Consider the following 20,701-nt stretch of genomic DNA (forward strand, 5'->3'; position numbering starts at 1 on the left):
TCTTTCACCACGGACATGTAGATAAGAATTTAATTAAAGTTTTTCTTGTCTTTGGTAACACGCAAATGGCCAAATTAACTAAAAGGGGCTTTTTTATTGCTATGGGTTTGCGGACGAGCATATTGGCCAACTCATGGTAAGTGATTACCAACGCCCACAGATATTTGCGCTGTTAGAAATCGTCAATGCGCTACCAACCTAGAGAACTAAGATGTTATGTCCCTTGTGCCTGTAGTTACACTGGCTTAAATACCCTTCAAACTATATCACATAAATACTAAGTACTGTTGTTTGACGGTAGAATATCTAATGACTGGGTGGTACCCAGACGGACAAAGCCCTACCACCAAGCCACGATATCACAGACAGATACTTAGATTTTATTTTGTTTATATAATTTAATATTCACGTAAACATCACAGCTTTTAGAGTCCTCGAGAGTAAGACGTCGTTAAAATATGATGACGCATTATTTCAAATGAGAATTCGTGAGATAATTGCTTAGTGGATCTCATAAAAAAAATGTATTAAGATTTTTTCCCTTGATATTTTCGAACATGAATGGTATTTTTCTCTTTTTTTTTATAAAACTAATTATTTTATAGACTACGCTTGATGTTTGCTTATTATAATATAATGATGCTTATTTTAAACGTCTAGTATTATATAAACTTATTGGGATTTTTTTATTTGTATATATATCATACTAGTTCGCGCCCACAGGTTTGCTCGTGTTTAAGGGATTGATCATCAGGTGTTAGGTTAGGTTAGGTTAGGACCGGCTATACCTTGGATTTTCAGTTCAATTCAGTCATAAAATCGAAAGACAGAGATACAGACTTCCCTATTTATACTATTATTTATACATAATATTTATATACGTAGTAAGTATAAGTATTAGTGTGTAAATATTTGTATGTAAGTTTATGACTACACCGCCTACGCCGATGGTTTTGAAATCTCCCTTTGATTGGATTGTCTGGAAGAGATGGCTAATAAGCCATAAGTCCGCCCGTTGTACAACACTTTTAACTTTTCTTTTTTATATTATTTTTTTGTATTTTATTAATTTTGTGTTACTTTCTTTTTTTTGTTTGTGGTGTGCAATAAAGTATAATTCATTCATTCATTCATTAGTACAAAATTTATTATAGGTAATTTGGTGCAGACAGGTTTTGGTGTAATATTTTCATCAATTTTCCACCAGCAATATTGCTTGGTATAGTTGCTTTGTCAGTGTAACTACATGCACGAGGAACATGACATATATTTATTTGTAATTTTCTAAGGATAGTTGATGTATGGTTAATATTTGTTACAGTGTAGATCGCGCTTATGACCAGCAACCTATTTGACAGACATTTTAAATTTGCAACCTTTGAAATAATCTTTGTTAAATAAAAAAATTAACAAAAAGAAAAACCGACTTCAATCAAAACACTATTTTAAAACAAATAAAAATGCACTAAAAGGTAATAAAAATAATTGCATATTTAATATATTTTTAGAGTCCTCCTAGGTAAAATGATATGAAAAATATAAGTCTACTTAAAAGTCGATTTACGATTATATAACGTAGTTATTGTTACATTTGAAACCGGTGTCACACGAACTGATAACCTCCTACTTTTTGAAGTCGTTTGTTAAAAAAACATAAACATTATTAAAAAACAACTATTTCATATGCTTCAGATAGTCTTTAATTTATGATTCCTTTTTCTATCGAGATTACAAAAAATAGATAATGTAATTCGAAAATTCTAAGTTTGTCCTGTTAAACTTATCAGATTCTAGAAGTTTATGAAAGACTAATAGATTGATAGATTACTGAACTCAAAGTGCAAAGTTATCAAAGTTTTGTGATAAGTTTAACTTATGCTCTGAGTTGAAATTAATCGGTTTTATAGACTTCATATTTTTTTAAAGAATTTTTTTTTTTTTGAAATTCGAATCAATGTTTCTGTAAATGTCTGTTGAATGAACTGACTTTTATTAATAATAATCGTTTGATGTGATAAATATTATTTGAATTTTACAATTTAAGTGATAATGAATGGTTTCATTGTGGATCATAACTTATTCGCCTTTTAATGAGATTTCGAGAATATTCCATCATTATATGTATACATATATGATAATTTAAAAAAACCGGCAAAGAGCGTGTCGGACATGCACGTGAAAGGGTTCCGTAGCCATAAGATGGGCCATAAGTTGGAAATTTAGCAATCTCTCAATCTTTGCTATTTGGAAGGGAGGTAAAAAATAATTATATTTCGATAAATTTAAAAACCAATTTTTGGACTATCAGTCTCTCCACCAATTTTCGGCAATCGGTGCAGAAACAGCGGAGAACGAGCCAGGACAGACATAACGAAACTATATAGCTTCCTAGTAGACTACGGAACCCTAAAAAGTACATAATAACCTGATGACAGATCTTTATTAATAAAATAATATACATTCGTTGTAATACAAAAGGTATTACAACAACAACAACAGCCTGTAAATTCCCACTGCTGGGCTAAAGGCCTCCTCTCCCTTTTTGAGGAGAAGGTTTTTGGAACATATTCCACCACGCTGTTCCAATGCGGGTTGGTGGAATGCACATGTGGCAGAATTTCTATGAAATTTGTCACAGAAGGTTTCCTCACGATGTTTTCCTTCACCGCTGAGCACGAGATGAATTATAAAGACAAATTAAGCAAATATATATAGCGGTGCTTGCTTGGGTTTGAAGCCGCAATCATCGGTTAAGATGCACGCGTTCTAACCACTGGGCCATCTCGACTCTCAGTATTACAACGAATATATATTATTATTAATAAATTTAAAAAAAGAATCCTCTCGATATTGTTTACCGCCACGATTTACCGATACTTTAAAGAAGTGTTAATATTGTTACCATGCCCTATAAAAGGTGTTTATAGACCCTTACCTTTAACTTTATGGAGGCGGCTTTGTAAGCTCGATCTGCTGTATTTTGGGCTTGACAAGTGTACGTCTGGTCGTGATGCTGTCGCCTCGGTCGGAGGCGGAGCGTAGATCTGTATAAACATAGTCAAATTTACTTCATATGATCATGTTGGTATAAGTTTTGATCGCTCATAGGTTTGCACAGATACAACTATTTCTCGTTTACTCTTAAAATTCCCACGTGACATAAGCAAGCATTTTAATTATACTATTTAAACCCATTTAATTATATTAAAAATGTTTATGTTACTAAAAATAAATCTAATGTATATTATTGTTTAATTAATTCAGTCTGTGCTTGTAAGTTAATTAATGTTTTTATAATTTTAAGTGAAAGTAATTAAATTCGGTTTAATAATAAAACAAGAACTTGGCCTTTCCCACCCTTCACAGAAAAAACGGGGAAATATCATATTATAACATAATTTTTATAAATATTGAAATTAATAATTATATAATGAGCTTAAATACGTTTCTATATAGAATATAACTTACTACAATTCGTCCGGTCTATGTTTGATCAGATCGAGCGGCAACTTCCGAATTACTTCGTTTAAAAACCTTCTTTTAGAACTACAACAACAACAACAGCCTGTAAATTCCCACTGCTGGGCTAAAGGCCTCCTCTCCCTTTGAGGAGAAGGTTTGGAACATATTCCACCACGCTGTTCCAATGCGGGTTGTTGGAATACACATGTGGCAGAATTTCTATGAAATTTGTCACATGCAGGTTTCCTCACGAGGTTTTCCTACAGCACGAGATGAATTATAAAGACAAATTAAGCACATGAATCAGCGGTGCTTGCCTGGGTTTGAACCCACAATCATCGGTTAAGATGCACGAGTTCTAACCACTGGCCCATCTCGACTCTTTAGAACTACAATTTACACATATATTACTATTATAGTAACAGGTCAAACAGTATCTATATCTACCAGCTCATTCGTCTGCGCATGCGCAACTTGTATTGAATGAATGAAAATATCTTACCGAGCGATAAACCTCCGTCCGTCGCTCATCACCTCCACGGTGTAAGTGACCCCTTGACTTAGTACTCCACCATCACTGTCAACCCACGTGATCTATAACAATAACAAATATATTCATCTAATTATTATTATTTTTTTTTTTAAAAGTATAAGACAACCTCCGTGGTCGGATAGTGTGTTTTTCATGGGAACTCATGGCCACTCCGAGGTCCCGAGTTCGATTCCTGGCTGAGTCGATGTAGAAAAGGTAATTTAGTTTTCTATGTTGTTTTATGACTGGGTGTTTGTGATACCGACGTTACTTGTGATTTTCCATAGCACAAATGCTTTAGTTACTTACATTGGGATCATATTTATATTTATAAGAGTTGTACCTATTTTAAAGAAGGGCAAATATTTAACCCTATATTGAACCCAAAGTTTCTACAATGGCAATGAATCTAAGTCAGGATCGAAAGCCATGCCATTTTTAAAGAAGTACTAAATTTACAATTTACCCCCAACTTGAACGGAAAGTTTGTTCTATGAATAGAAAGGTAAAGGTCAAGATCCTTCATCTTTTACATCTCAATGTGAATCACCTGTAATTTGAGCGCTTGTTATATAATTAGTTATATAGTAGCTATTAAATCTAAAGGGACTTCACCATCCTATTAAAAGTTATTTTAAAACAGACATGAAATACTCACTTCAGCAGCGGGCTTCCCACCAACAGACACACACTCCAGTGTAACTTCGCCTTCTTCCACAGCTTCTATGGTAGGTCCTTTTAATATTTTCGGTGGTTCCGGAGGCACCAGTACGGTTAAACGTGCAGAACGAGATCGAATAGCCGGCTCACCTATGACAAATTATTTTGAATTAATAAGTAGTTACTACAAATTTAGTTCAATGTTGTGCCATAAACGAGCTGAAAATATAGTTATTTGAGCTGTGATTATTTGTATAAGGCTTAACATTGAAACCGTACACAGTTATTTTTTCATAAAAAAGTAAAAAGTAAAGTAACTAAATTTAAATTAAACTTAAATTTAACCTGTAAATTTCCCACGGCTGGCATAAGGCCTCCTCTTCCATTAAGAAGAGGGTTTGGAATATATTCCACCATGCTGTTCCAATGCGGGTTGGTGGAATGCACATGTGGCAGAATTTCGATGAAATTAGACACATGATGACAGACTCACGATGTTTTCCTTCACCGCCGAGCAAATTATGAATTATAAACACAAATTAAGCACATAGCTGGTGCTTGCCTGGGTTCTCGTTCAAACCACTGGGTCATATCATTTTTTCATATTTATTTTTAATATGAATAAGAAAAAATTGTAAATGCAACTGTTGAAAAAGAAGATAAAGTTAGACCTGGTGAGTTTTTCAGCGGATCTCCTCCTAAGGTGTTTCTTCTTGACAATCAATAAGTAAGGGTTACGCTTCTATGTTAAACAAAAATTTTGACTTTGACGATATAATTTATAAAACCTAAATATACTTTATTCAAGTAGGCTTTTACGAGCACTTTTGTATCATTATTTAACAGACCAAATTAAGTGTGGCAAGTGAGGCTATCACCGGTTCAGAATGCAGATTCTACCGAGAAAAATCGGGAAGAATATCAGTATTTACTTTTTTTATAAAGAAACAAATCTCTAATCCTGAAACTTGGATTGGTATTGGAATTTAGATTAAAGATCATTGAACGATAACGTACCATATTAAACATTTACAACGAATAAACGGTACACGAATTAATTCAGAACACTAATTAATAATTAGCGCAAATAATTCATTAATCCGAACTCGATTTGCAAACTAATGAAAAAGCTGAAATCATTAATACATAAATATAACAGAATATGTTTACTGAATTTGCGGTCAGCTAATAAACGCAAAACAATAACTCGAGTCCCAGCCATATTTCGTAATCCAACGTTACCACGGAACTAAGTCACCGCATAATTTCATTATAATGCTAAATCCGAACTAAAAGCTAACTTTTAACCTATAGTCATATATCACATGCGAGGCGATAGCTATTTTGAAGATATTTTTATTTGATTCGAAGGTTTTACTTTCGAATTTCAATATTTCAGGTAGGTATAAACGACAATATCAAATAGAATTGGTTATTTTTTTTAAATCTTTTATTTTAAATAGGTTACTAATACTCTCAAGCTATTCTTAAATAATTTCATTGATAAATACAGTTTAATGGATAAAAGCTATTTTTGACTGTGTAGGAGCCAGATCTAAGGTCACAGATCCCGATTCTAGTTTCAAACCCCAAGTAGTTCGATGAAAATTTATGGCGTTTTTGAGCCAAATTATCAGTAATGAGTCCAGAAACTTGGAGTCTTGTATAGTCCTGTGCCTTAGAAAGTACGTGAAGCTATTTATGAACTAAACGCTTTCTAGTCGTATTGGATTTGCAATCCTATCATACGAGAGGAAGGCACAGAAAGTACACCAGAATTTGCACACATACGTTTACATAATAAGTCATGCATAATCTCGTTTGTGACTGCAATCGATCAGAATAAGATCTTCATAAAAGATTTATACTTTTAATGAGCTTAAACTATCGTTACAGTAAAAAAAATCAAAGACAAACATCTCATCAACACTGAAGTGGAATCTGACCCTAAACCCGAAAATAAACTGCTATCTTAAATACATTAGGAAAAGGACCGAATGCTTCCAACAACTGTTGAAATTGAGGTGCAAAGTTGGAAATTCGATCTGAACTATTAGTTTAATAGCTTATTTTATAATCTGAATGAAATCCTGTCAAAGAACATTGTTACCGAACTAAAAGTTTCTGAAAGGCGCTATCCAGGCTAATTTTGGTGAGCGAATAGTTGGGAATTATAAGTACATGAACGAGTATTCGAATTCAATTGATCAGAATTTTGAATAAACATAATATACAAGACTATAAGATTGATAGAGTTAGCTTCTGTAGACAGACAGACGAATGGGTACATTATGATAAGCGGTCAGTACTTGAATTGGTGCTGGAAAAAATATAAACCATTCCTTAAATTAGCTTAGTGATGAAGTATACGTCTCACACGGAACGGCACAAGGATCGGTACTAGGACCATTGCACTACATAACGTACGTCAATGATTTAGAAAATGCAATTAAAAGTTGTGAAATGTATCAGTTTGCAGACGACACATGTCTCCTGTCAGCGCACAATAACATAGACGAAGCATTAAAACAAATTCAATCGGATTTTGACGTACTTGCGAAGTGGTCACATGATGTAGGTCTTGTAATAAATGTCACAAAGACAAATTCTATGTACATAAGTTCTAGTCACAACAGATATAATGGTAGTTTAAAGATCATTGCCCATAGTCATACATGTTTACACAGCAATAGTAATAATTATTGTAAATGTCCCTCATTAGATATGGTCCAAAACCAGCGATATCTTGGTTTAATTATTGATAACCGTCTTAAATGGAAAGACCATATAAATAGTGTCTGTGATAAGTTACGAGCCCTTTTAGCAAAATTTAGTTTATTACGTAATAAAATTCCATATTCAATTTTATTGATGATGTATAAAACTCTCGGCGAATCTATAATTTCATACGGACTCAGCAGCTATGGTTTAACAGGGAGAACACATATTAATCAAATTTATCAACTGCAGCTAAGACTGTTAAAAACGATTGTACCAAAAAAAATTAAAGAATTATATAAAACTAATTATCACAACTTATTTATTTATTGCAAGGTAATGCCAGTTAATATTAAAATTGATTTCATGCTACTAACAGATCAATATTTTAATTTTAATGTAAATCAAACAATAAATACTAATAATTATAACATGCAATTAAGAAATGTCAGTAATCAAAAATTAAATATTCCTAAATACAATAATAACTACGGCAAGCGAGTGTTGGAATATGTTATTCCTACTCTAATTAATAAAATCCCTATTGATATAAAAAAAACAATTAAACATAAAAAATTATAAAAACAAATTAAAAAAATTCTATTTGGAATATGCTGTATAGTGTAGCTATTCAAATTGTAAATTCCTGGAACTAGTTCAGTGCGCGAGCGTCGACTATTACTACAAAGCTATTATCTTGGTTCTACCCTCAATTTTGTATTTCTGTTACACTTATTATTTTTACTCATACTCATTGTTAATTCGTTATCATTTTAATATGTTGATATCGTCGTTTGAATCCGCGGTGCGCAGGAAAACCGACTGTGGTTTTTGTTGTACCGTATTGTGTATTATTAATGTATTGTTCTTTTGGTTTAATAAATAAATAAAAAAATAAAAATCGTCAATACGCTTCGAACCATGGAAACCAAATCAAAATAAACTTTATTCAAGTAGACTTTTACAAGCACTTTTGAATCGTCATTTTTAACATTTAAAAAACACAAAGTCATGTTAGTTAAATACAATTATTTAAATTAAGATATCCTGCTTGAAAGTCAACCATTACACTCATTCTATATATACGTATATTTTATGTGTCACGTGGCACACGAGCAGGAGTCTCACCTGATGGAATGTGCCTACCATCGTTAATGGACAATTGCAACACTGAGGGGCTAGCAGGTGCTTTGCTCACTAGGAAGGAGTACGCTCTTTTCTAGAAGGTGGGTTGGTACCACACACTCATCAGTTATTCTACTGCCAAACAACAGTACTCAGTGTTATGTTTCGGTTTGAAGGACGAGTAAGCCAGTGTAACTACAGGCACAAAGGACATAATATCTTAGTTCCCAAGGTTAGTGGCGCATTGACGATTTAAGGAATAGTTAATATTTCTTACAGTATGGGTGATGGTGACCACTTACCATCGGGTGGCCCATATGCTCGTCCGCCAACCTATACCATAAGAATGACGATATGATGTGACTTGCAAATTTAGACGATTGAGGTAACAATAATTTCGTGTTCATATAATATATTTCTCAATCTAAGGTATGATTCAGGTCTTCCCAGATATATTAAATAGCTTGAGTTCTGTTCGATAGTAACTCCACATAGTAACACCTATATAACAGTCTGTATAGGCTGAGCATTGCAAACGGAAGTGAAACAGCTATTTGGCTGCACCGTGTACATATATAGGCATGTATATAATAACTCAATTACCCAATACCACTGGAAACCAGAAAGGTGTGACATTAATCCTGCCTCTTAAGGTCATTGTACTATTGACAAGCTCCTTACCTAAAGGGAGAACTTGGCTATTAATTTTATTCATTCAAAGAAAACCTATCATCAATTAGCCTTTCAACTTCACTGGAATATATAATTATACAAATACCTAAATACACTTCATTTAAGTAGGTAGGTAGTTAATCTTGATACATACCACCAGTTTTAAGAAACTCAGTAGTTACTCTTTTCTATCAATCAAGACAAATACTAATAATTTTAATCATAACAATTATCAAACATACATATATAAAATACCATTTTTTTTAGTATGTACTTTATAAATGTAAAAAAAAAGTAACAGCCTCTAAATTTCCCACTGCTGGGCTAATGGCCTCCTCTCCCATTAAGGAGAGGGTTTTGAACATATCGGGTTGGTGGAATGCACATGTAGCAGAATATCAATGAAATTAGACACATGCAGGTTTCCTCACGATGTTTTCCTTCACCGCCGAGCACGAGATGAATTATAAACACAAATTAAGCACATATACTTAGTAGTGCGTGCCTGGGTTTGAACCCGAAATCATCGGTTAAGATGCACGAGTTCTAACCACTGGGCCATCTCGGCGTATTTTATATGCATGATAAAAGAGCTCGGAGTGCCAGTGCAGTATAATACCCCTTTTAAATATATATTTTTAAATGTGATGTAAAATTTTATTCAAATAAAGCAAATATAAGTTGTGACATATCCATATTGAATAAAAACATGCCGTACTTCAGTTTTACACTTCAATTATTCGTGTATATTTTACGGAACAGCAACGTTTCAAACAAAAGGTCGGCGAATGTAAAGAAAACGCCACTTTTACGAAACGGTCAGTACAAACAAGTTAAACCGTTGCGCCACAAGTTTGACTACATGCGAGGTTTTGTTAACGAAACTTTTAATCATTAAATTGTCAACTAAAGATGCAATAACACATGCATGCATGCCTATAAGTTCTGTATAGTATTCGACTTCTTTTAAATGTTAACTTCCTCCAAATATTACAACAACAACAACAATTACAACAGCCTGTCAAACTCGACCACGGATGCCTATTTTTGAAGAGGCATAATATGTTAGTTTTTGAAGTTGGCATTGATGACATAAGGAATAATACATTTTATCAGTCAATATATTACCATTGCGATTTCCATAAAACGCCTGGAAATTAAGCCTTCATTACCAACTTAGATATCCTTCAATTGATACATAGAATTGTAGATCCAAATTCCACTAAAAGAGACACTTTCCTCCTTCACATATATAGACCGCGCTATTGTTTTAACAAAAAGTTTAAAAAAATAATTCTTGTTATATATAAATTTTTCATACAACTTTGATCCAACAAAACTAGCGTCGAATTTAAACAGTAGTGTGGTGAATTAACCAGCTGAAAGTTTGTGCCATTTTACGACAGACGCTATCGCTGTGTTTGTTTAGCAGCCCGGTCTCTTGTTAAAAGCAAATTCTAATTTTATTTGCACAACCCTTACAATAAAGTTATCAGCTCCCACGTTTTGGGAGATATTTGCGTTCGTGTTTATATTGAAATGGATATTTTTGTGTATCAACTATTAATACTGTGTAATGTTTATTTCTCTTTTTAATTTAATAAAACAATAAAATTGGCAAATGTGCTTTTTAGGTTTTAGGTAGGCGGACGAGCATATGGGCCACCTAATAGTAAGTGGTCACCACCGTCTATAAACTATAGCGCTGTAAGAAATATTAATCATTCCTTACATCATCACCAACCTCGGGTACTAAGATATTATGTTACTTGTGCCAGTAATTAAGCTTAACACAGCAACACTGAGTACTGCTGTTTGGCGGTAGAATATCTGATGTTTGGGTGACGCAGACGTGCTTGCATAAAGTTTTATTACCTACATACTGATCTAAATGATGATAAGTAGTCACCATAACCAATAAAACCCTTTATGTCCCTGGTCCTTTCAAAAGAGCCAACCAACTCGAGCTTGAACAAGGCTTCAATTAAGTCATAATAGATCCTTGGTATACGTTGTTGTCTACCGACGATGAATATTAAACCGTGTGGTTGTGTATATATTTTTTTCAAAAACTGGAAGTTCATTTTGTAGCGTAAAGTACAGTTGTGAGTATCCATGCTAAACTGTTTATAATATAGGTATAGAGTCAATTTTTGAAATGACAACTTCTTATGAGAGAGTAAACCGCTTCGTTACGTAACGCGTTAAGGCGCCAGTCTGTTTGTCTTCGCTTTCTCTCACTCTTACACAGGTGAGCAGGCTCCGTCTCTCTCACTCTTACGCACAGCGCTAGTCATATTTTGCACAGTTTAAGTTATCACTTCCGTGGGGAGCCCGAGACCCACATTTATTGGTAAAGAAAAACGTCTAATTTCAGGTCAGTCTACAAAGTGTTGTTTTGTAGTAATACGAAAAGTAAACACAATCAGATAGAACCAACTATTACATACACTTGATTCATTAGTATATCTTCTACTTCTTGTTTCAAATAAAACTCGTGTAGGAAATAAACTCATGTTGAATATCAACGCTGATTAGTTAGAAAACTAGAGAATACACTAAGACGCCCTAAGGTCTTGCAGTTGAAACATTGTTCATGTTCGACATTGTTCCAAATTCAAAACTTTCGTCTTGCGTCTAAATGTGTGTATAGTTACAATGTCGTATGTAAATTATACAAGTGTACAGGCACTAGGGACCAATGCAAGGCGCCAATCTTGGACACAAAGTTTTGTCCAAGATTGGTGATATGAGCTATTTAATAAATGCTTTAAATTTCTTACGGCATCATTGTCTATGAGTATTTGTGACCAATAATCATCAGGTACTTCATTTGTCAATCGACTTACCTATTTAATAAAAAAGACTTGACTAGTTATTTTTTTTTTGTCAGCAAACCTGCATTATAAATTAAAGTTTTTGTATAAATTCGTATCAGTTGTAGATAAACAATACAAAGAAATAATATAGAAGCTTCGTTGGATCGAAAACTGTTGTAACTGACTTCTCCTGATAAGCTATTCTGATACTTATATCCGTTAGATATTATATATATTTTTACTTAATATCGCATATCCATTCCCATTATTCATTATCGAGCTCTTTTGTTAAAAAATATATCTATACAAACATATAATTACTATGGTAACTCTATCTTTTATAATGTCACAACCCATCCCTCTGTACCAAATTTAATGAAATTGATGCGAAACAAGCTTGAACCCTAAGGAAGAACATAACTAACGCCTACCAATCAAAGCATAGGCACGGGCTACATGTATGTATTACTATATTATACAAAAAATATACATTGAAGACAAATGAAACTTGTAAGTAGAATAAATACTTGAAAATGTACAAAAAGCGACCATTTTGCATTAGATATTAGTGGATCCTCTTCCATTTTTGTTTTTTTTTTCAGGTGCAAACAAGACCAACATTAATTTCGGGTTCAAAATTGTTACAGAATAAATTTCATCAAATTCAGTTCAATTGCTTGGTCATGAAGGCATAACAGATAGGACTTACTTTTCAATTTAAAACCAAGAGATTGCGGGTTCAAACTTGGGCTGGCATTGAATTTCCAAGTGTTTAATTTGAGTTTGTAATTCATCACTTGCTTGGCGGTGAATAAAATATTGTTAGGAAACCCTTTTGTTTCAAACCTTCTCCTCGATAAAGAGGGAGGACTTAGCCCAACAGTGGGTCATATACAGTTTGCTACTTAATTGACTTTATTAAATACTAAGACATACTAAATTTTTATACTGTGTATTTTAACATAATCAAATTCAAAAGTAAGACTCACAAAATATTCTTATTACCAAATTGAATTAATTTTATACCACCTTTTATTTTTAATATACCTACACAAAAAAGAACTCATTTTAACATCTTGTTGCTTTTAAACAAGCGGAATTTATACGTTTAATATTATTCCGTTAAAAGTTTGAGATAACTATTTTGTGGTTGAACCGAAACAGCAATTTTTAAACTTTTCTTTGTGAGCTAAACTATTTATAATTTAGTTAGCTTCCAGCCAGCAAAGTTCCTATGTTTATAGGAAATGGGTTACCTACTACAATATTCTTTACCGAAATTATAACCGACGGCAGAATAATGGCCTTTGTTCGTATTAAATTTAAGTGTACAAAAATTCTATATGAAATAAAAACGTTTTAAATTCAAAGCCAGTAAGGGTATGAAATTCTACAGTCTAATATATAATAAAAGCATTCAATTTGCTTTATTTCAGCCTTTTAATGCATTTTAGTATGATTTTAACCAGACTAAAATCAAAATATACATTATTCAAATAGGCTTTTACAAATCACTTTTGAATGGTTTTGCAAAACTATATTAGTTAAAGCTTCCACCGGTTCGGAATGTAGATTCTACGTGAAGAACCAGTTCAGAGTTACTTTAAAATTATATATTATGTATGTAATATATCCTACCTAGAAGTCAACATGTATTAGTTCGACGATTTTTGTCATCTGTAGAATCGTGTAAAGAATATTCGTTTTTATTTTATTTTATTTTTTATTTATTTTATGGAATAGGTTGGCGGACGAACATATGACCCACCTGATGGTAAGTGGTCACTATCACCCATAGACAATGACACTGTAAGAAATATTAACTATTCCTTACATCGTCATTGCGCCACCAACCTTGGGAACTAAGATGCTATGTCCCTTGTACCTGTAGTTACACTGGCTTACTCACCCTTCAAACCGGAACTAAACTAAACAACAATACTGCGTACTGTTGTTTAGCGGTAGAATATCTGATGAGTGGGTGGTGCCTACCCAGGCGGGCTTGCACAAAGCCTTACTACCAAGTAAATTTTATGAATAATATTTGTATTTATGAATTAATATAAAATAAGTAGTTAATCGTACTTTGGGAGATGATCGTTTTCAAACTGTTTTAAATAACGAAATTATATACTATCGTTATAGCATGAAAACCATACTTGTAAATGTCATTAAAACCTACTCAGTTCCTTTCACAGATTCTTCTCCGGTCTGAGGTCCGAGGTAGACTTTGTCTATGAATAAGCAAATTGAATACTTGTATTTTGAATTCAGATACTTAACTTTGACCTTGAATAGTACACATGATAACTGTTTAAACTGTACTAAAACATTCAAATCCCAGACTATTAAAACTTCAAATATGACCATTACAGTTCTCGACAACCTCTCATTTATTCTAATTGTCATTATATTTTCTAAATACTCTAATTTTTAGTCTATTTTTCTTCTATCTCTTGTTAAGGTCTCTTTTCTTTACTTAGTGGTAGGGCTCTATGACCTTCTGAGTAGGTACCACCTCATGTATCACACCGCCAAAGCAAGCTCAGAATTTTTATAATCTGATTTAGGCATCGTAACTTCAGACACAAGGGGGATGACTTTAGTTCGTAAGGTTGAAGGCGCATTGTTGTTGATGGAAATGGATATTATTAATAACAGCGTAAATGTCTACGATGAGTAACTCCTACTATTAACTACCCCCTTTGACCATCCACTTACCTATTATATACATATATCCAAAATGACTTAGAAATTATTCCCTGACCCTGTTGTTTCGATAAGTGGTGCCTATACTTATAGCAAATTTTTATCCAAATTAATTATGCGTTTACTCATGATTGCTTCTTCTACGTCTTGTATGTAAATTTATTATGTTTATGTAAGATTATATTAATGATAAAAAAGCGTGTAAAAAGACTTAGTATTTTTTTATTTCTAGGCTGGACATAAAATCTTTTTATTGTTGTTCACTGACATACTCTGGAATTAGAATTGTCGAATACTGAGTTTCTTGCCGGTTCTTCTCGGTCGAATCTATTTGTCGAACTGGTGCCACACTAAAATATTTAATGTAACAGTATAACGAGATGAAGTAGATTTATGAGTCTATTTGAAAAGACAGTATTTTAATTATGACTTTGATTTTTGAAACTGGCCTTAAAACAGATGACATTTTAGTGACACTTGTTTGGACCGCGTTGGGCCACCTCTATTCATAATTCACTTTAAGTTGCCAAAAAAGAACGATCAAAACTCGCCCAATAAAATTAGAACGCTCGCGTTAACGAAGTTTTCATTAATATTTCAAGGCGTCATTATTAATGTCTTGTTCACTCAAAACAAACCGAAATCTTTTACGTTTTTATATATAAATACCCTCTTTGTCATCCAAAACTTTATGGTTTCGAGATTGCTTCCGCAATCGCGAATTCGTGTCAAGCAATATGAAACTTTGTGGCGTTTTATTAAAGTTTATAATAATATTAGGCCCTGAGGCGACGAAAGTTCTTATCAGGGCAATTTGGGAGGTAAGACGAAAAACATGGTACGAAAAGTACACGCCACAAAAAGATATCAGAGGGTATAGAAGTGACATAGAATTAAGATTAATTTTATGACGTCATATTTCTTACTTTAACAATTTTCTTTTCAATACATTTTGACATAAATCTTCTCTATTAAATAAAAATAAATGATGACATTTTAAGTGTCCCTAAATCGAAGATCTGATTGTGCTGAAATTAAATTGGATATTAAAGATTGGTTTGTGATAGTCTGTGAACGATCTTGTCAAAAAAAAATTGTTATGTTTGTCGTTAAGCATTTATATCCTCACACTAACAGTGTCACATGTTCAATCGAGAGTAGTTAATTACTGAATTGGTAAAGCAACAGCCTGTAAATTTCCCACTGCTGGGATAAGACCTCCTCTTACATTGATGAGAGGGTTTGTAACATATTCCACCATGCTGTTCCAATGCGGGTTGATGGAATGCACACGAGGCAGAATTTCGATGAAATTAGACTCATGATGACAGATTCACGATGTTTTCCTTCATCGGCGAGCTCGAGATTAATTATAAACACAAATTAAGCACATAAATATAGTGGTGCTCGCCTGGGAATTAACCGGCAATCATCGGTTAAGATGCACGCGTTCTACCCACTAGGCCTTCTCAGCTCTAATTATAAAAAAATAAATATATGTTTGTAATAATGAGTTAAATAAAATGATTTTGTTGCCATGGGCTTTCATTTTCTTTTCTGAAGTCTCATCTAGCAGTATTTATACATAAGATCTGTGATCAGTGACTTTTGAATAATTCAAAATGATAACAACTGCAAAGAGACGCTATCACATCTGAGGTATGTTTCGATTCTTCTCTGTCATATTTCAAATTTCATAACAAAGTATAATTTTCTAAAATCGTTCTTCGAGACCATTTACAATGGAGACTAGCTAGCATCGCACGAAGTATTTACGATGATGTCGTTTTGACCAATCAGAACGATCCAGTGACCAATCAAAATAGAGACCAGCCAACTATGGAGCTGATAACGATGTTGGCTTGATCGATATCGGCAATGGTGGCCAATCTGAATACAGACCAGCCAACTACACAGGACATATCACAGTGCACAAGTGCATGCGCAAAAATAGGTGGATTCCCTATTCCCTTACTGATGAGACGGCAAATCCAACAGGACCGGAGATAGTCTAAGCACAGAACCAACGGCTTATTGTACAGGACCTCAAAATCTGTGGCATTTAAATTAGGTAGGAAGAGATTCAATTCATCATTACTACCAAGAATTTAGGATGTGAAAACAGATAATAATTCGTACACTGTCAGTCTCATTGTGTTTTTCTATTCATCAAATCCTACGATATATTTTTATACAATTAAAGAAATGAGTAGAAGGCTCACCAGATGGAAAGCGACCACTACCACCTATGGACATCTGCACCTCCGGGGGACTTGCAGGGGCAGTAGGCTCTTTTGTTTGTAGGTTCCTAAGACGTATTGGTTTGGAAAAACTGCTAACGAAAGCTGGTTCCACTAGCTCAGAGTGATTACACGAGGCAGAAAATGCCTTAAAAATCCCGCTGTTGTGAATTTTAGGACATATAGGTGATAAGGATAAAACTTAAAATTACAAAATTTACAGAGTCGATCTAACATTACTGATTCAGCCTACTTTTACAGCAGTACAAGATCTGATAAGATCTACTATCTATCCCCAACGCAGATAAATAGCCAACTTTTAATGTTAGTAGGGTTTAATATGGTAAGTTTTGTGTTGTCGTATAATAACGACACACGTTTAGTAACGCCTAAAACTTTTTATTCCCGTGGATAAAAACTAACCGATGTTTCTTGTTTGTAGCTTTTGGGATATTTAGTTTCGCGGACACATTCGAGTTTATATTAACCTTATACCTGTGTTTTTGGACGTGTTGGTAAGTGAAGACTAATGTATGGGCGCTGTAAGAAACATTAAACATTGCTTACGTAAGATGTTTTGTCTCTTTAGGATATAGTTTCACTGGCTTACTTCAAGTCAGAACACAACTATTTCAAGTACTGCTGATTGATATTAGAATATCTGATGATTATGTGGGAGATCCACGCGTCATTCCATTGCTCGCCTCTGGACAACACGGCAAAGGCGAGCGCGTCTTGGAGCGAGGACCGTGAAGCTCAAAACCAATCGCGATGGAGGATATCTGTGGGGGCCCTCAGCCCCATCTAGGAGACATAGGATATTAAGTCAATGTGGTAGCTACAAAGACTAATTTGTTATTTGTAATTTTCTTCGTGATTATAAGGGCGATTCAATTTTCTTGTTAAGTCAGTACAAGTAAAAATTAAAAATACAATGGAAATTATGTTATAAAATTCTTGATAAAATATTTTTTTCTACGATTAAGGAAAAGTTTTGAAAGAGTCTTGATAGTTAATTAAGATTATTAAAACAATTTTGATTATACCTAATTAGTTGTTTATAAAATTTGTTATTTTAATATTTACCTAATGATTTACTTAGTTTCTTTTATATTTTAAACGTTAATATTAAAATATAAATGTTTATTGAATTAAATAAATTTAAGAGATATGATTAAAAGATAACTTTCTGATTTTATAGTCGAGAAGTATATCTTTAGAGCCTTCGACTACTGACGACTGACTATATTCTAAACATACCGCATACATTGAAAAAAAGGAGGCCCAGAATTATATTTACACAAGCGGTACCAGGAGCTAATGAAGGGAGGCAGAATATAAGTTATCCTGAGAAATATATTATATACTTCTGCTATGAATAAGTCAAGTTATTTATTTAAACCTTTTTGCATGAACTACATAAAGTTTAGAAACAAAATGGGCGGCATTGTTTACAGTGCTCAATATGGAATAAAGTTGAATCCGTCACCGAGAAAGCCAAAGAGCGAGGCATTTACACGTTCATTCAATATTCAGGTTTTATCTTCTTCAATCTTCTAGCTTCAAATCCACTTAAACACTATTTTGTGATAGGCGGTGATAAAAAACGCACATATGTTTAATTTCAATAATATTCAGCCACTGTATCCACTAACTTGTATTGGAACAGCGTGATGGAATAAACTCCAAAAATTTTACTCAAAGGCTGTTTTTACTTTATTACATTACAAAGTTAAATCATCGTTCTCCATAAATGCCCAGCAATCAGTTAAAAGGATTGTTTCATTGGAAACAAAAGAGGCGTCCCCAACTGATTAGTAAATACACGTGTTCTAAATACGACCCTAAATAAACTGAGGGACAAAAACAATTACCATTTCGGGCACGAAGACCCACAAATAGGAATTAGTGTATGTCGTAATATAGACCCGATTCGTCATAATTGGGGCAAATAAAGGAACGTTTATATCAAACGATTTTATTGAATTGCGAATTATTTACCTTAACAATTAAATAAATTAACAACTTACCGGATTATATAAAAGGCAAATCTTTTTTTCATTTGCAACTAGGTTAATTAAATGTGATTATAAACATGGAATGTTATTATCATATTATGGGATTGTATTTACGTTATTTACTGAAATATGCTCGGCATATTTTGGTACACGTTAAATATACACGGGCGTTTTCTTGACGCTTTTTAAACGCGCGTCTCGAAAATGACCTAATATTTTTTCTGTGTATTTTTTTATGCCTGATGATCCCCAATTTTTTAAAAACTGTATTATACTGGTTTGAAATCGGAACACAGCAATGTGATGAACGGATGGTACCTACCCAGATACACACTTTCCTACAATATACAATAAAAACACTCAGGCGAACGCACTAACTAAAGCATCCTCTCCTTATTTCTATAAAGTCCTAATGTAACATTCATAAGCTGTACAAACGGGCGTTTTAAAAACCGTTCACTAATAGAAGCCACAAAGTAATTTCACTATTGCTGGTATTTCAACTGAATTCATAGCAAGTTTGTATCTAGCAATTTAATTTTGTAAATGTAATTTTAAATATTTGTCGACATCGTGAATATTTGCTTGGCATAAATTGCTGGCAGAGAATGCCAATGGCCTTAAATCCGATTTCAACATTGCAATTGCTTGTGATACAAGTTTTAATAAATAAAGTTTATTAAACTTTTATATACATTATCAGTATTAAAGAAATTACTAAACAAATCTAATGACTGTGATGATGTGATGGTGATGTCCTCAATATATTGGCTGTAAAGCTGGACAGTCCCCTCTGGAAATGCTGAGGTGGTGCACACGTATTATTAACGTAGGTTTAAGCCATCCACATCGCTCCATGGACCATCGTCCAGTGGTTAGAACACGTGCATCTTAACCAATGATTGCAGACACTGATTATTCATGTGCTTAATTTGTGTTTATAATTCATCTCGTGCTTGGCGGTGAAGGAAAACATCTTGAGGTGTGTCGCATGTGTAAATCCACCAACCCGCATTGGAACAGCGTGGTAGAATATGTTCCAAATCTTCTCCTCGAAGGGAGAAGAGGCCTAGCAGTGAGAAATTTACAGGCTGTTGTTGTAATTGATCGCTTTGTTTTTTTTTTGTTAAATTTTGTAATTATACTAATAATACATTCTTAAAAAAACATTATCTCATGGGCTAATATCTTTTTATTATTATTATTACTTTTTAATTAAATAATAAAACAAAAGTCTTACCTCTTGGTCCAGTACTGACTTGACACTGATAAAGCGCGTCGTCTTCCAATGCTACATCTCGTATATCTAATGAATAATCCCCTGAAACAAAAAATAAAATATAATAATTACCAAAAAACACAAAAAATCAAATTCCATATATCCGAGAGTACAACCGCATAACCTCTTAAATTGCAAAAAACGTAAAAATAATTCATCTATTAATGCCAGTTTAAATACATAGCAGATTTTGTTAAAAGAATAATTTATAGCAATGTCTTGCTTTGAATTTATTGAATGTGCCTTGAATGATTTATTCAGTAATAATTTCAATTAGATATATAGTCAGCCTTGGAATTTTGTAAGGATTCTAATGATAAACCAGACATCAAAATCTGTTCAGACATTTCAAAATTATAACGAAATAAAGTGACTCACTCTCGGGGTGTGTGGGACTCCCCGGTTCCCTGGACGCCGAGTGCGCCCAGGTCCACCGGGTTTACCCACTAAAAAACCAGCGGTACCCT

At 33.5% G+C, this 20,701-nt stretch overlaps 1 protein-coding gene across 1 annotated transcript in view; it reads right to left on the reverse strand.

The window, feature by feature from the left end:
- Positions 1-20,701, reverse strand: part of LOC124540661 (irregular chiasm C-roughest protein-like) — a 111,234-nt gene that overhangs the window by 31,439 nt on the left and 59,094 nt on the right. Inside the window, exons 4-7 of the mRNA XM_047118328.1 lie at positions 20,196-20,276; positions 4,653-4,804; positions 3,965-4,056; positions 2,936-3,044 (exon numbers count right to left, since the gene is read on the reverse strand). Coding sequence (XP_046974284.1) covers positions 2,936-3,044; positions 3,965-4,056; positions 4,653-4,804; positions 20,196-20,276 — 434 coding nt within the window. The remainder of the gene's footprint in view (positions 1-2,935; positions 3,045-3,964; positions 4,057-4,652; positions 4,805-20,195; positions 20,277-20,701) is intronic.

Source organism: Vanessa cardui, chromosome 26, assembly GCF_905220365.1.
Source record: "Vanessa cardui chromosome 26, ilVanCard2.1, whole genome shotgun sequence".
Taxonomy (NCBI): Eukaryota; Metazoa; Arthropoda; class Insecta; order Lepidoptera; family Nymphalidae; genus Vanessa; species Vanessa cardui.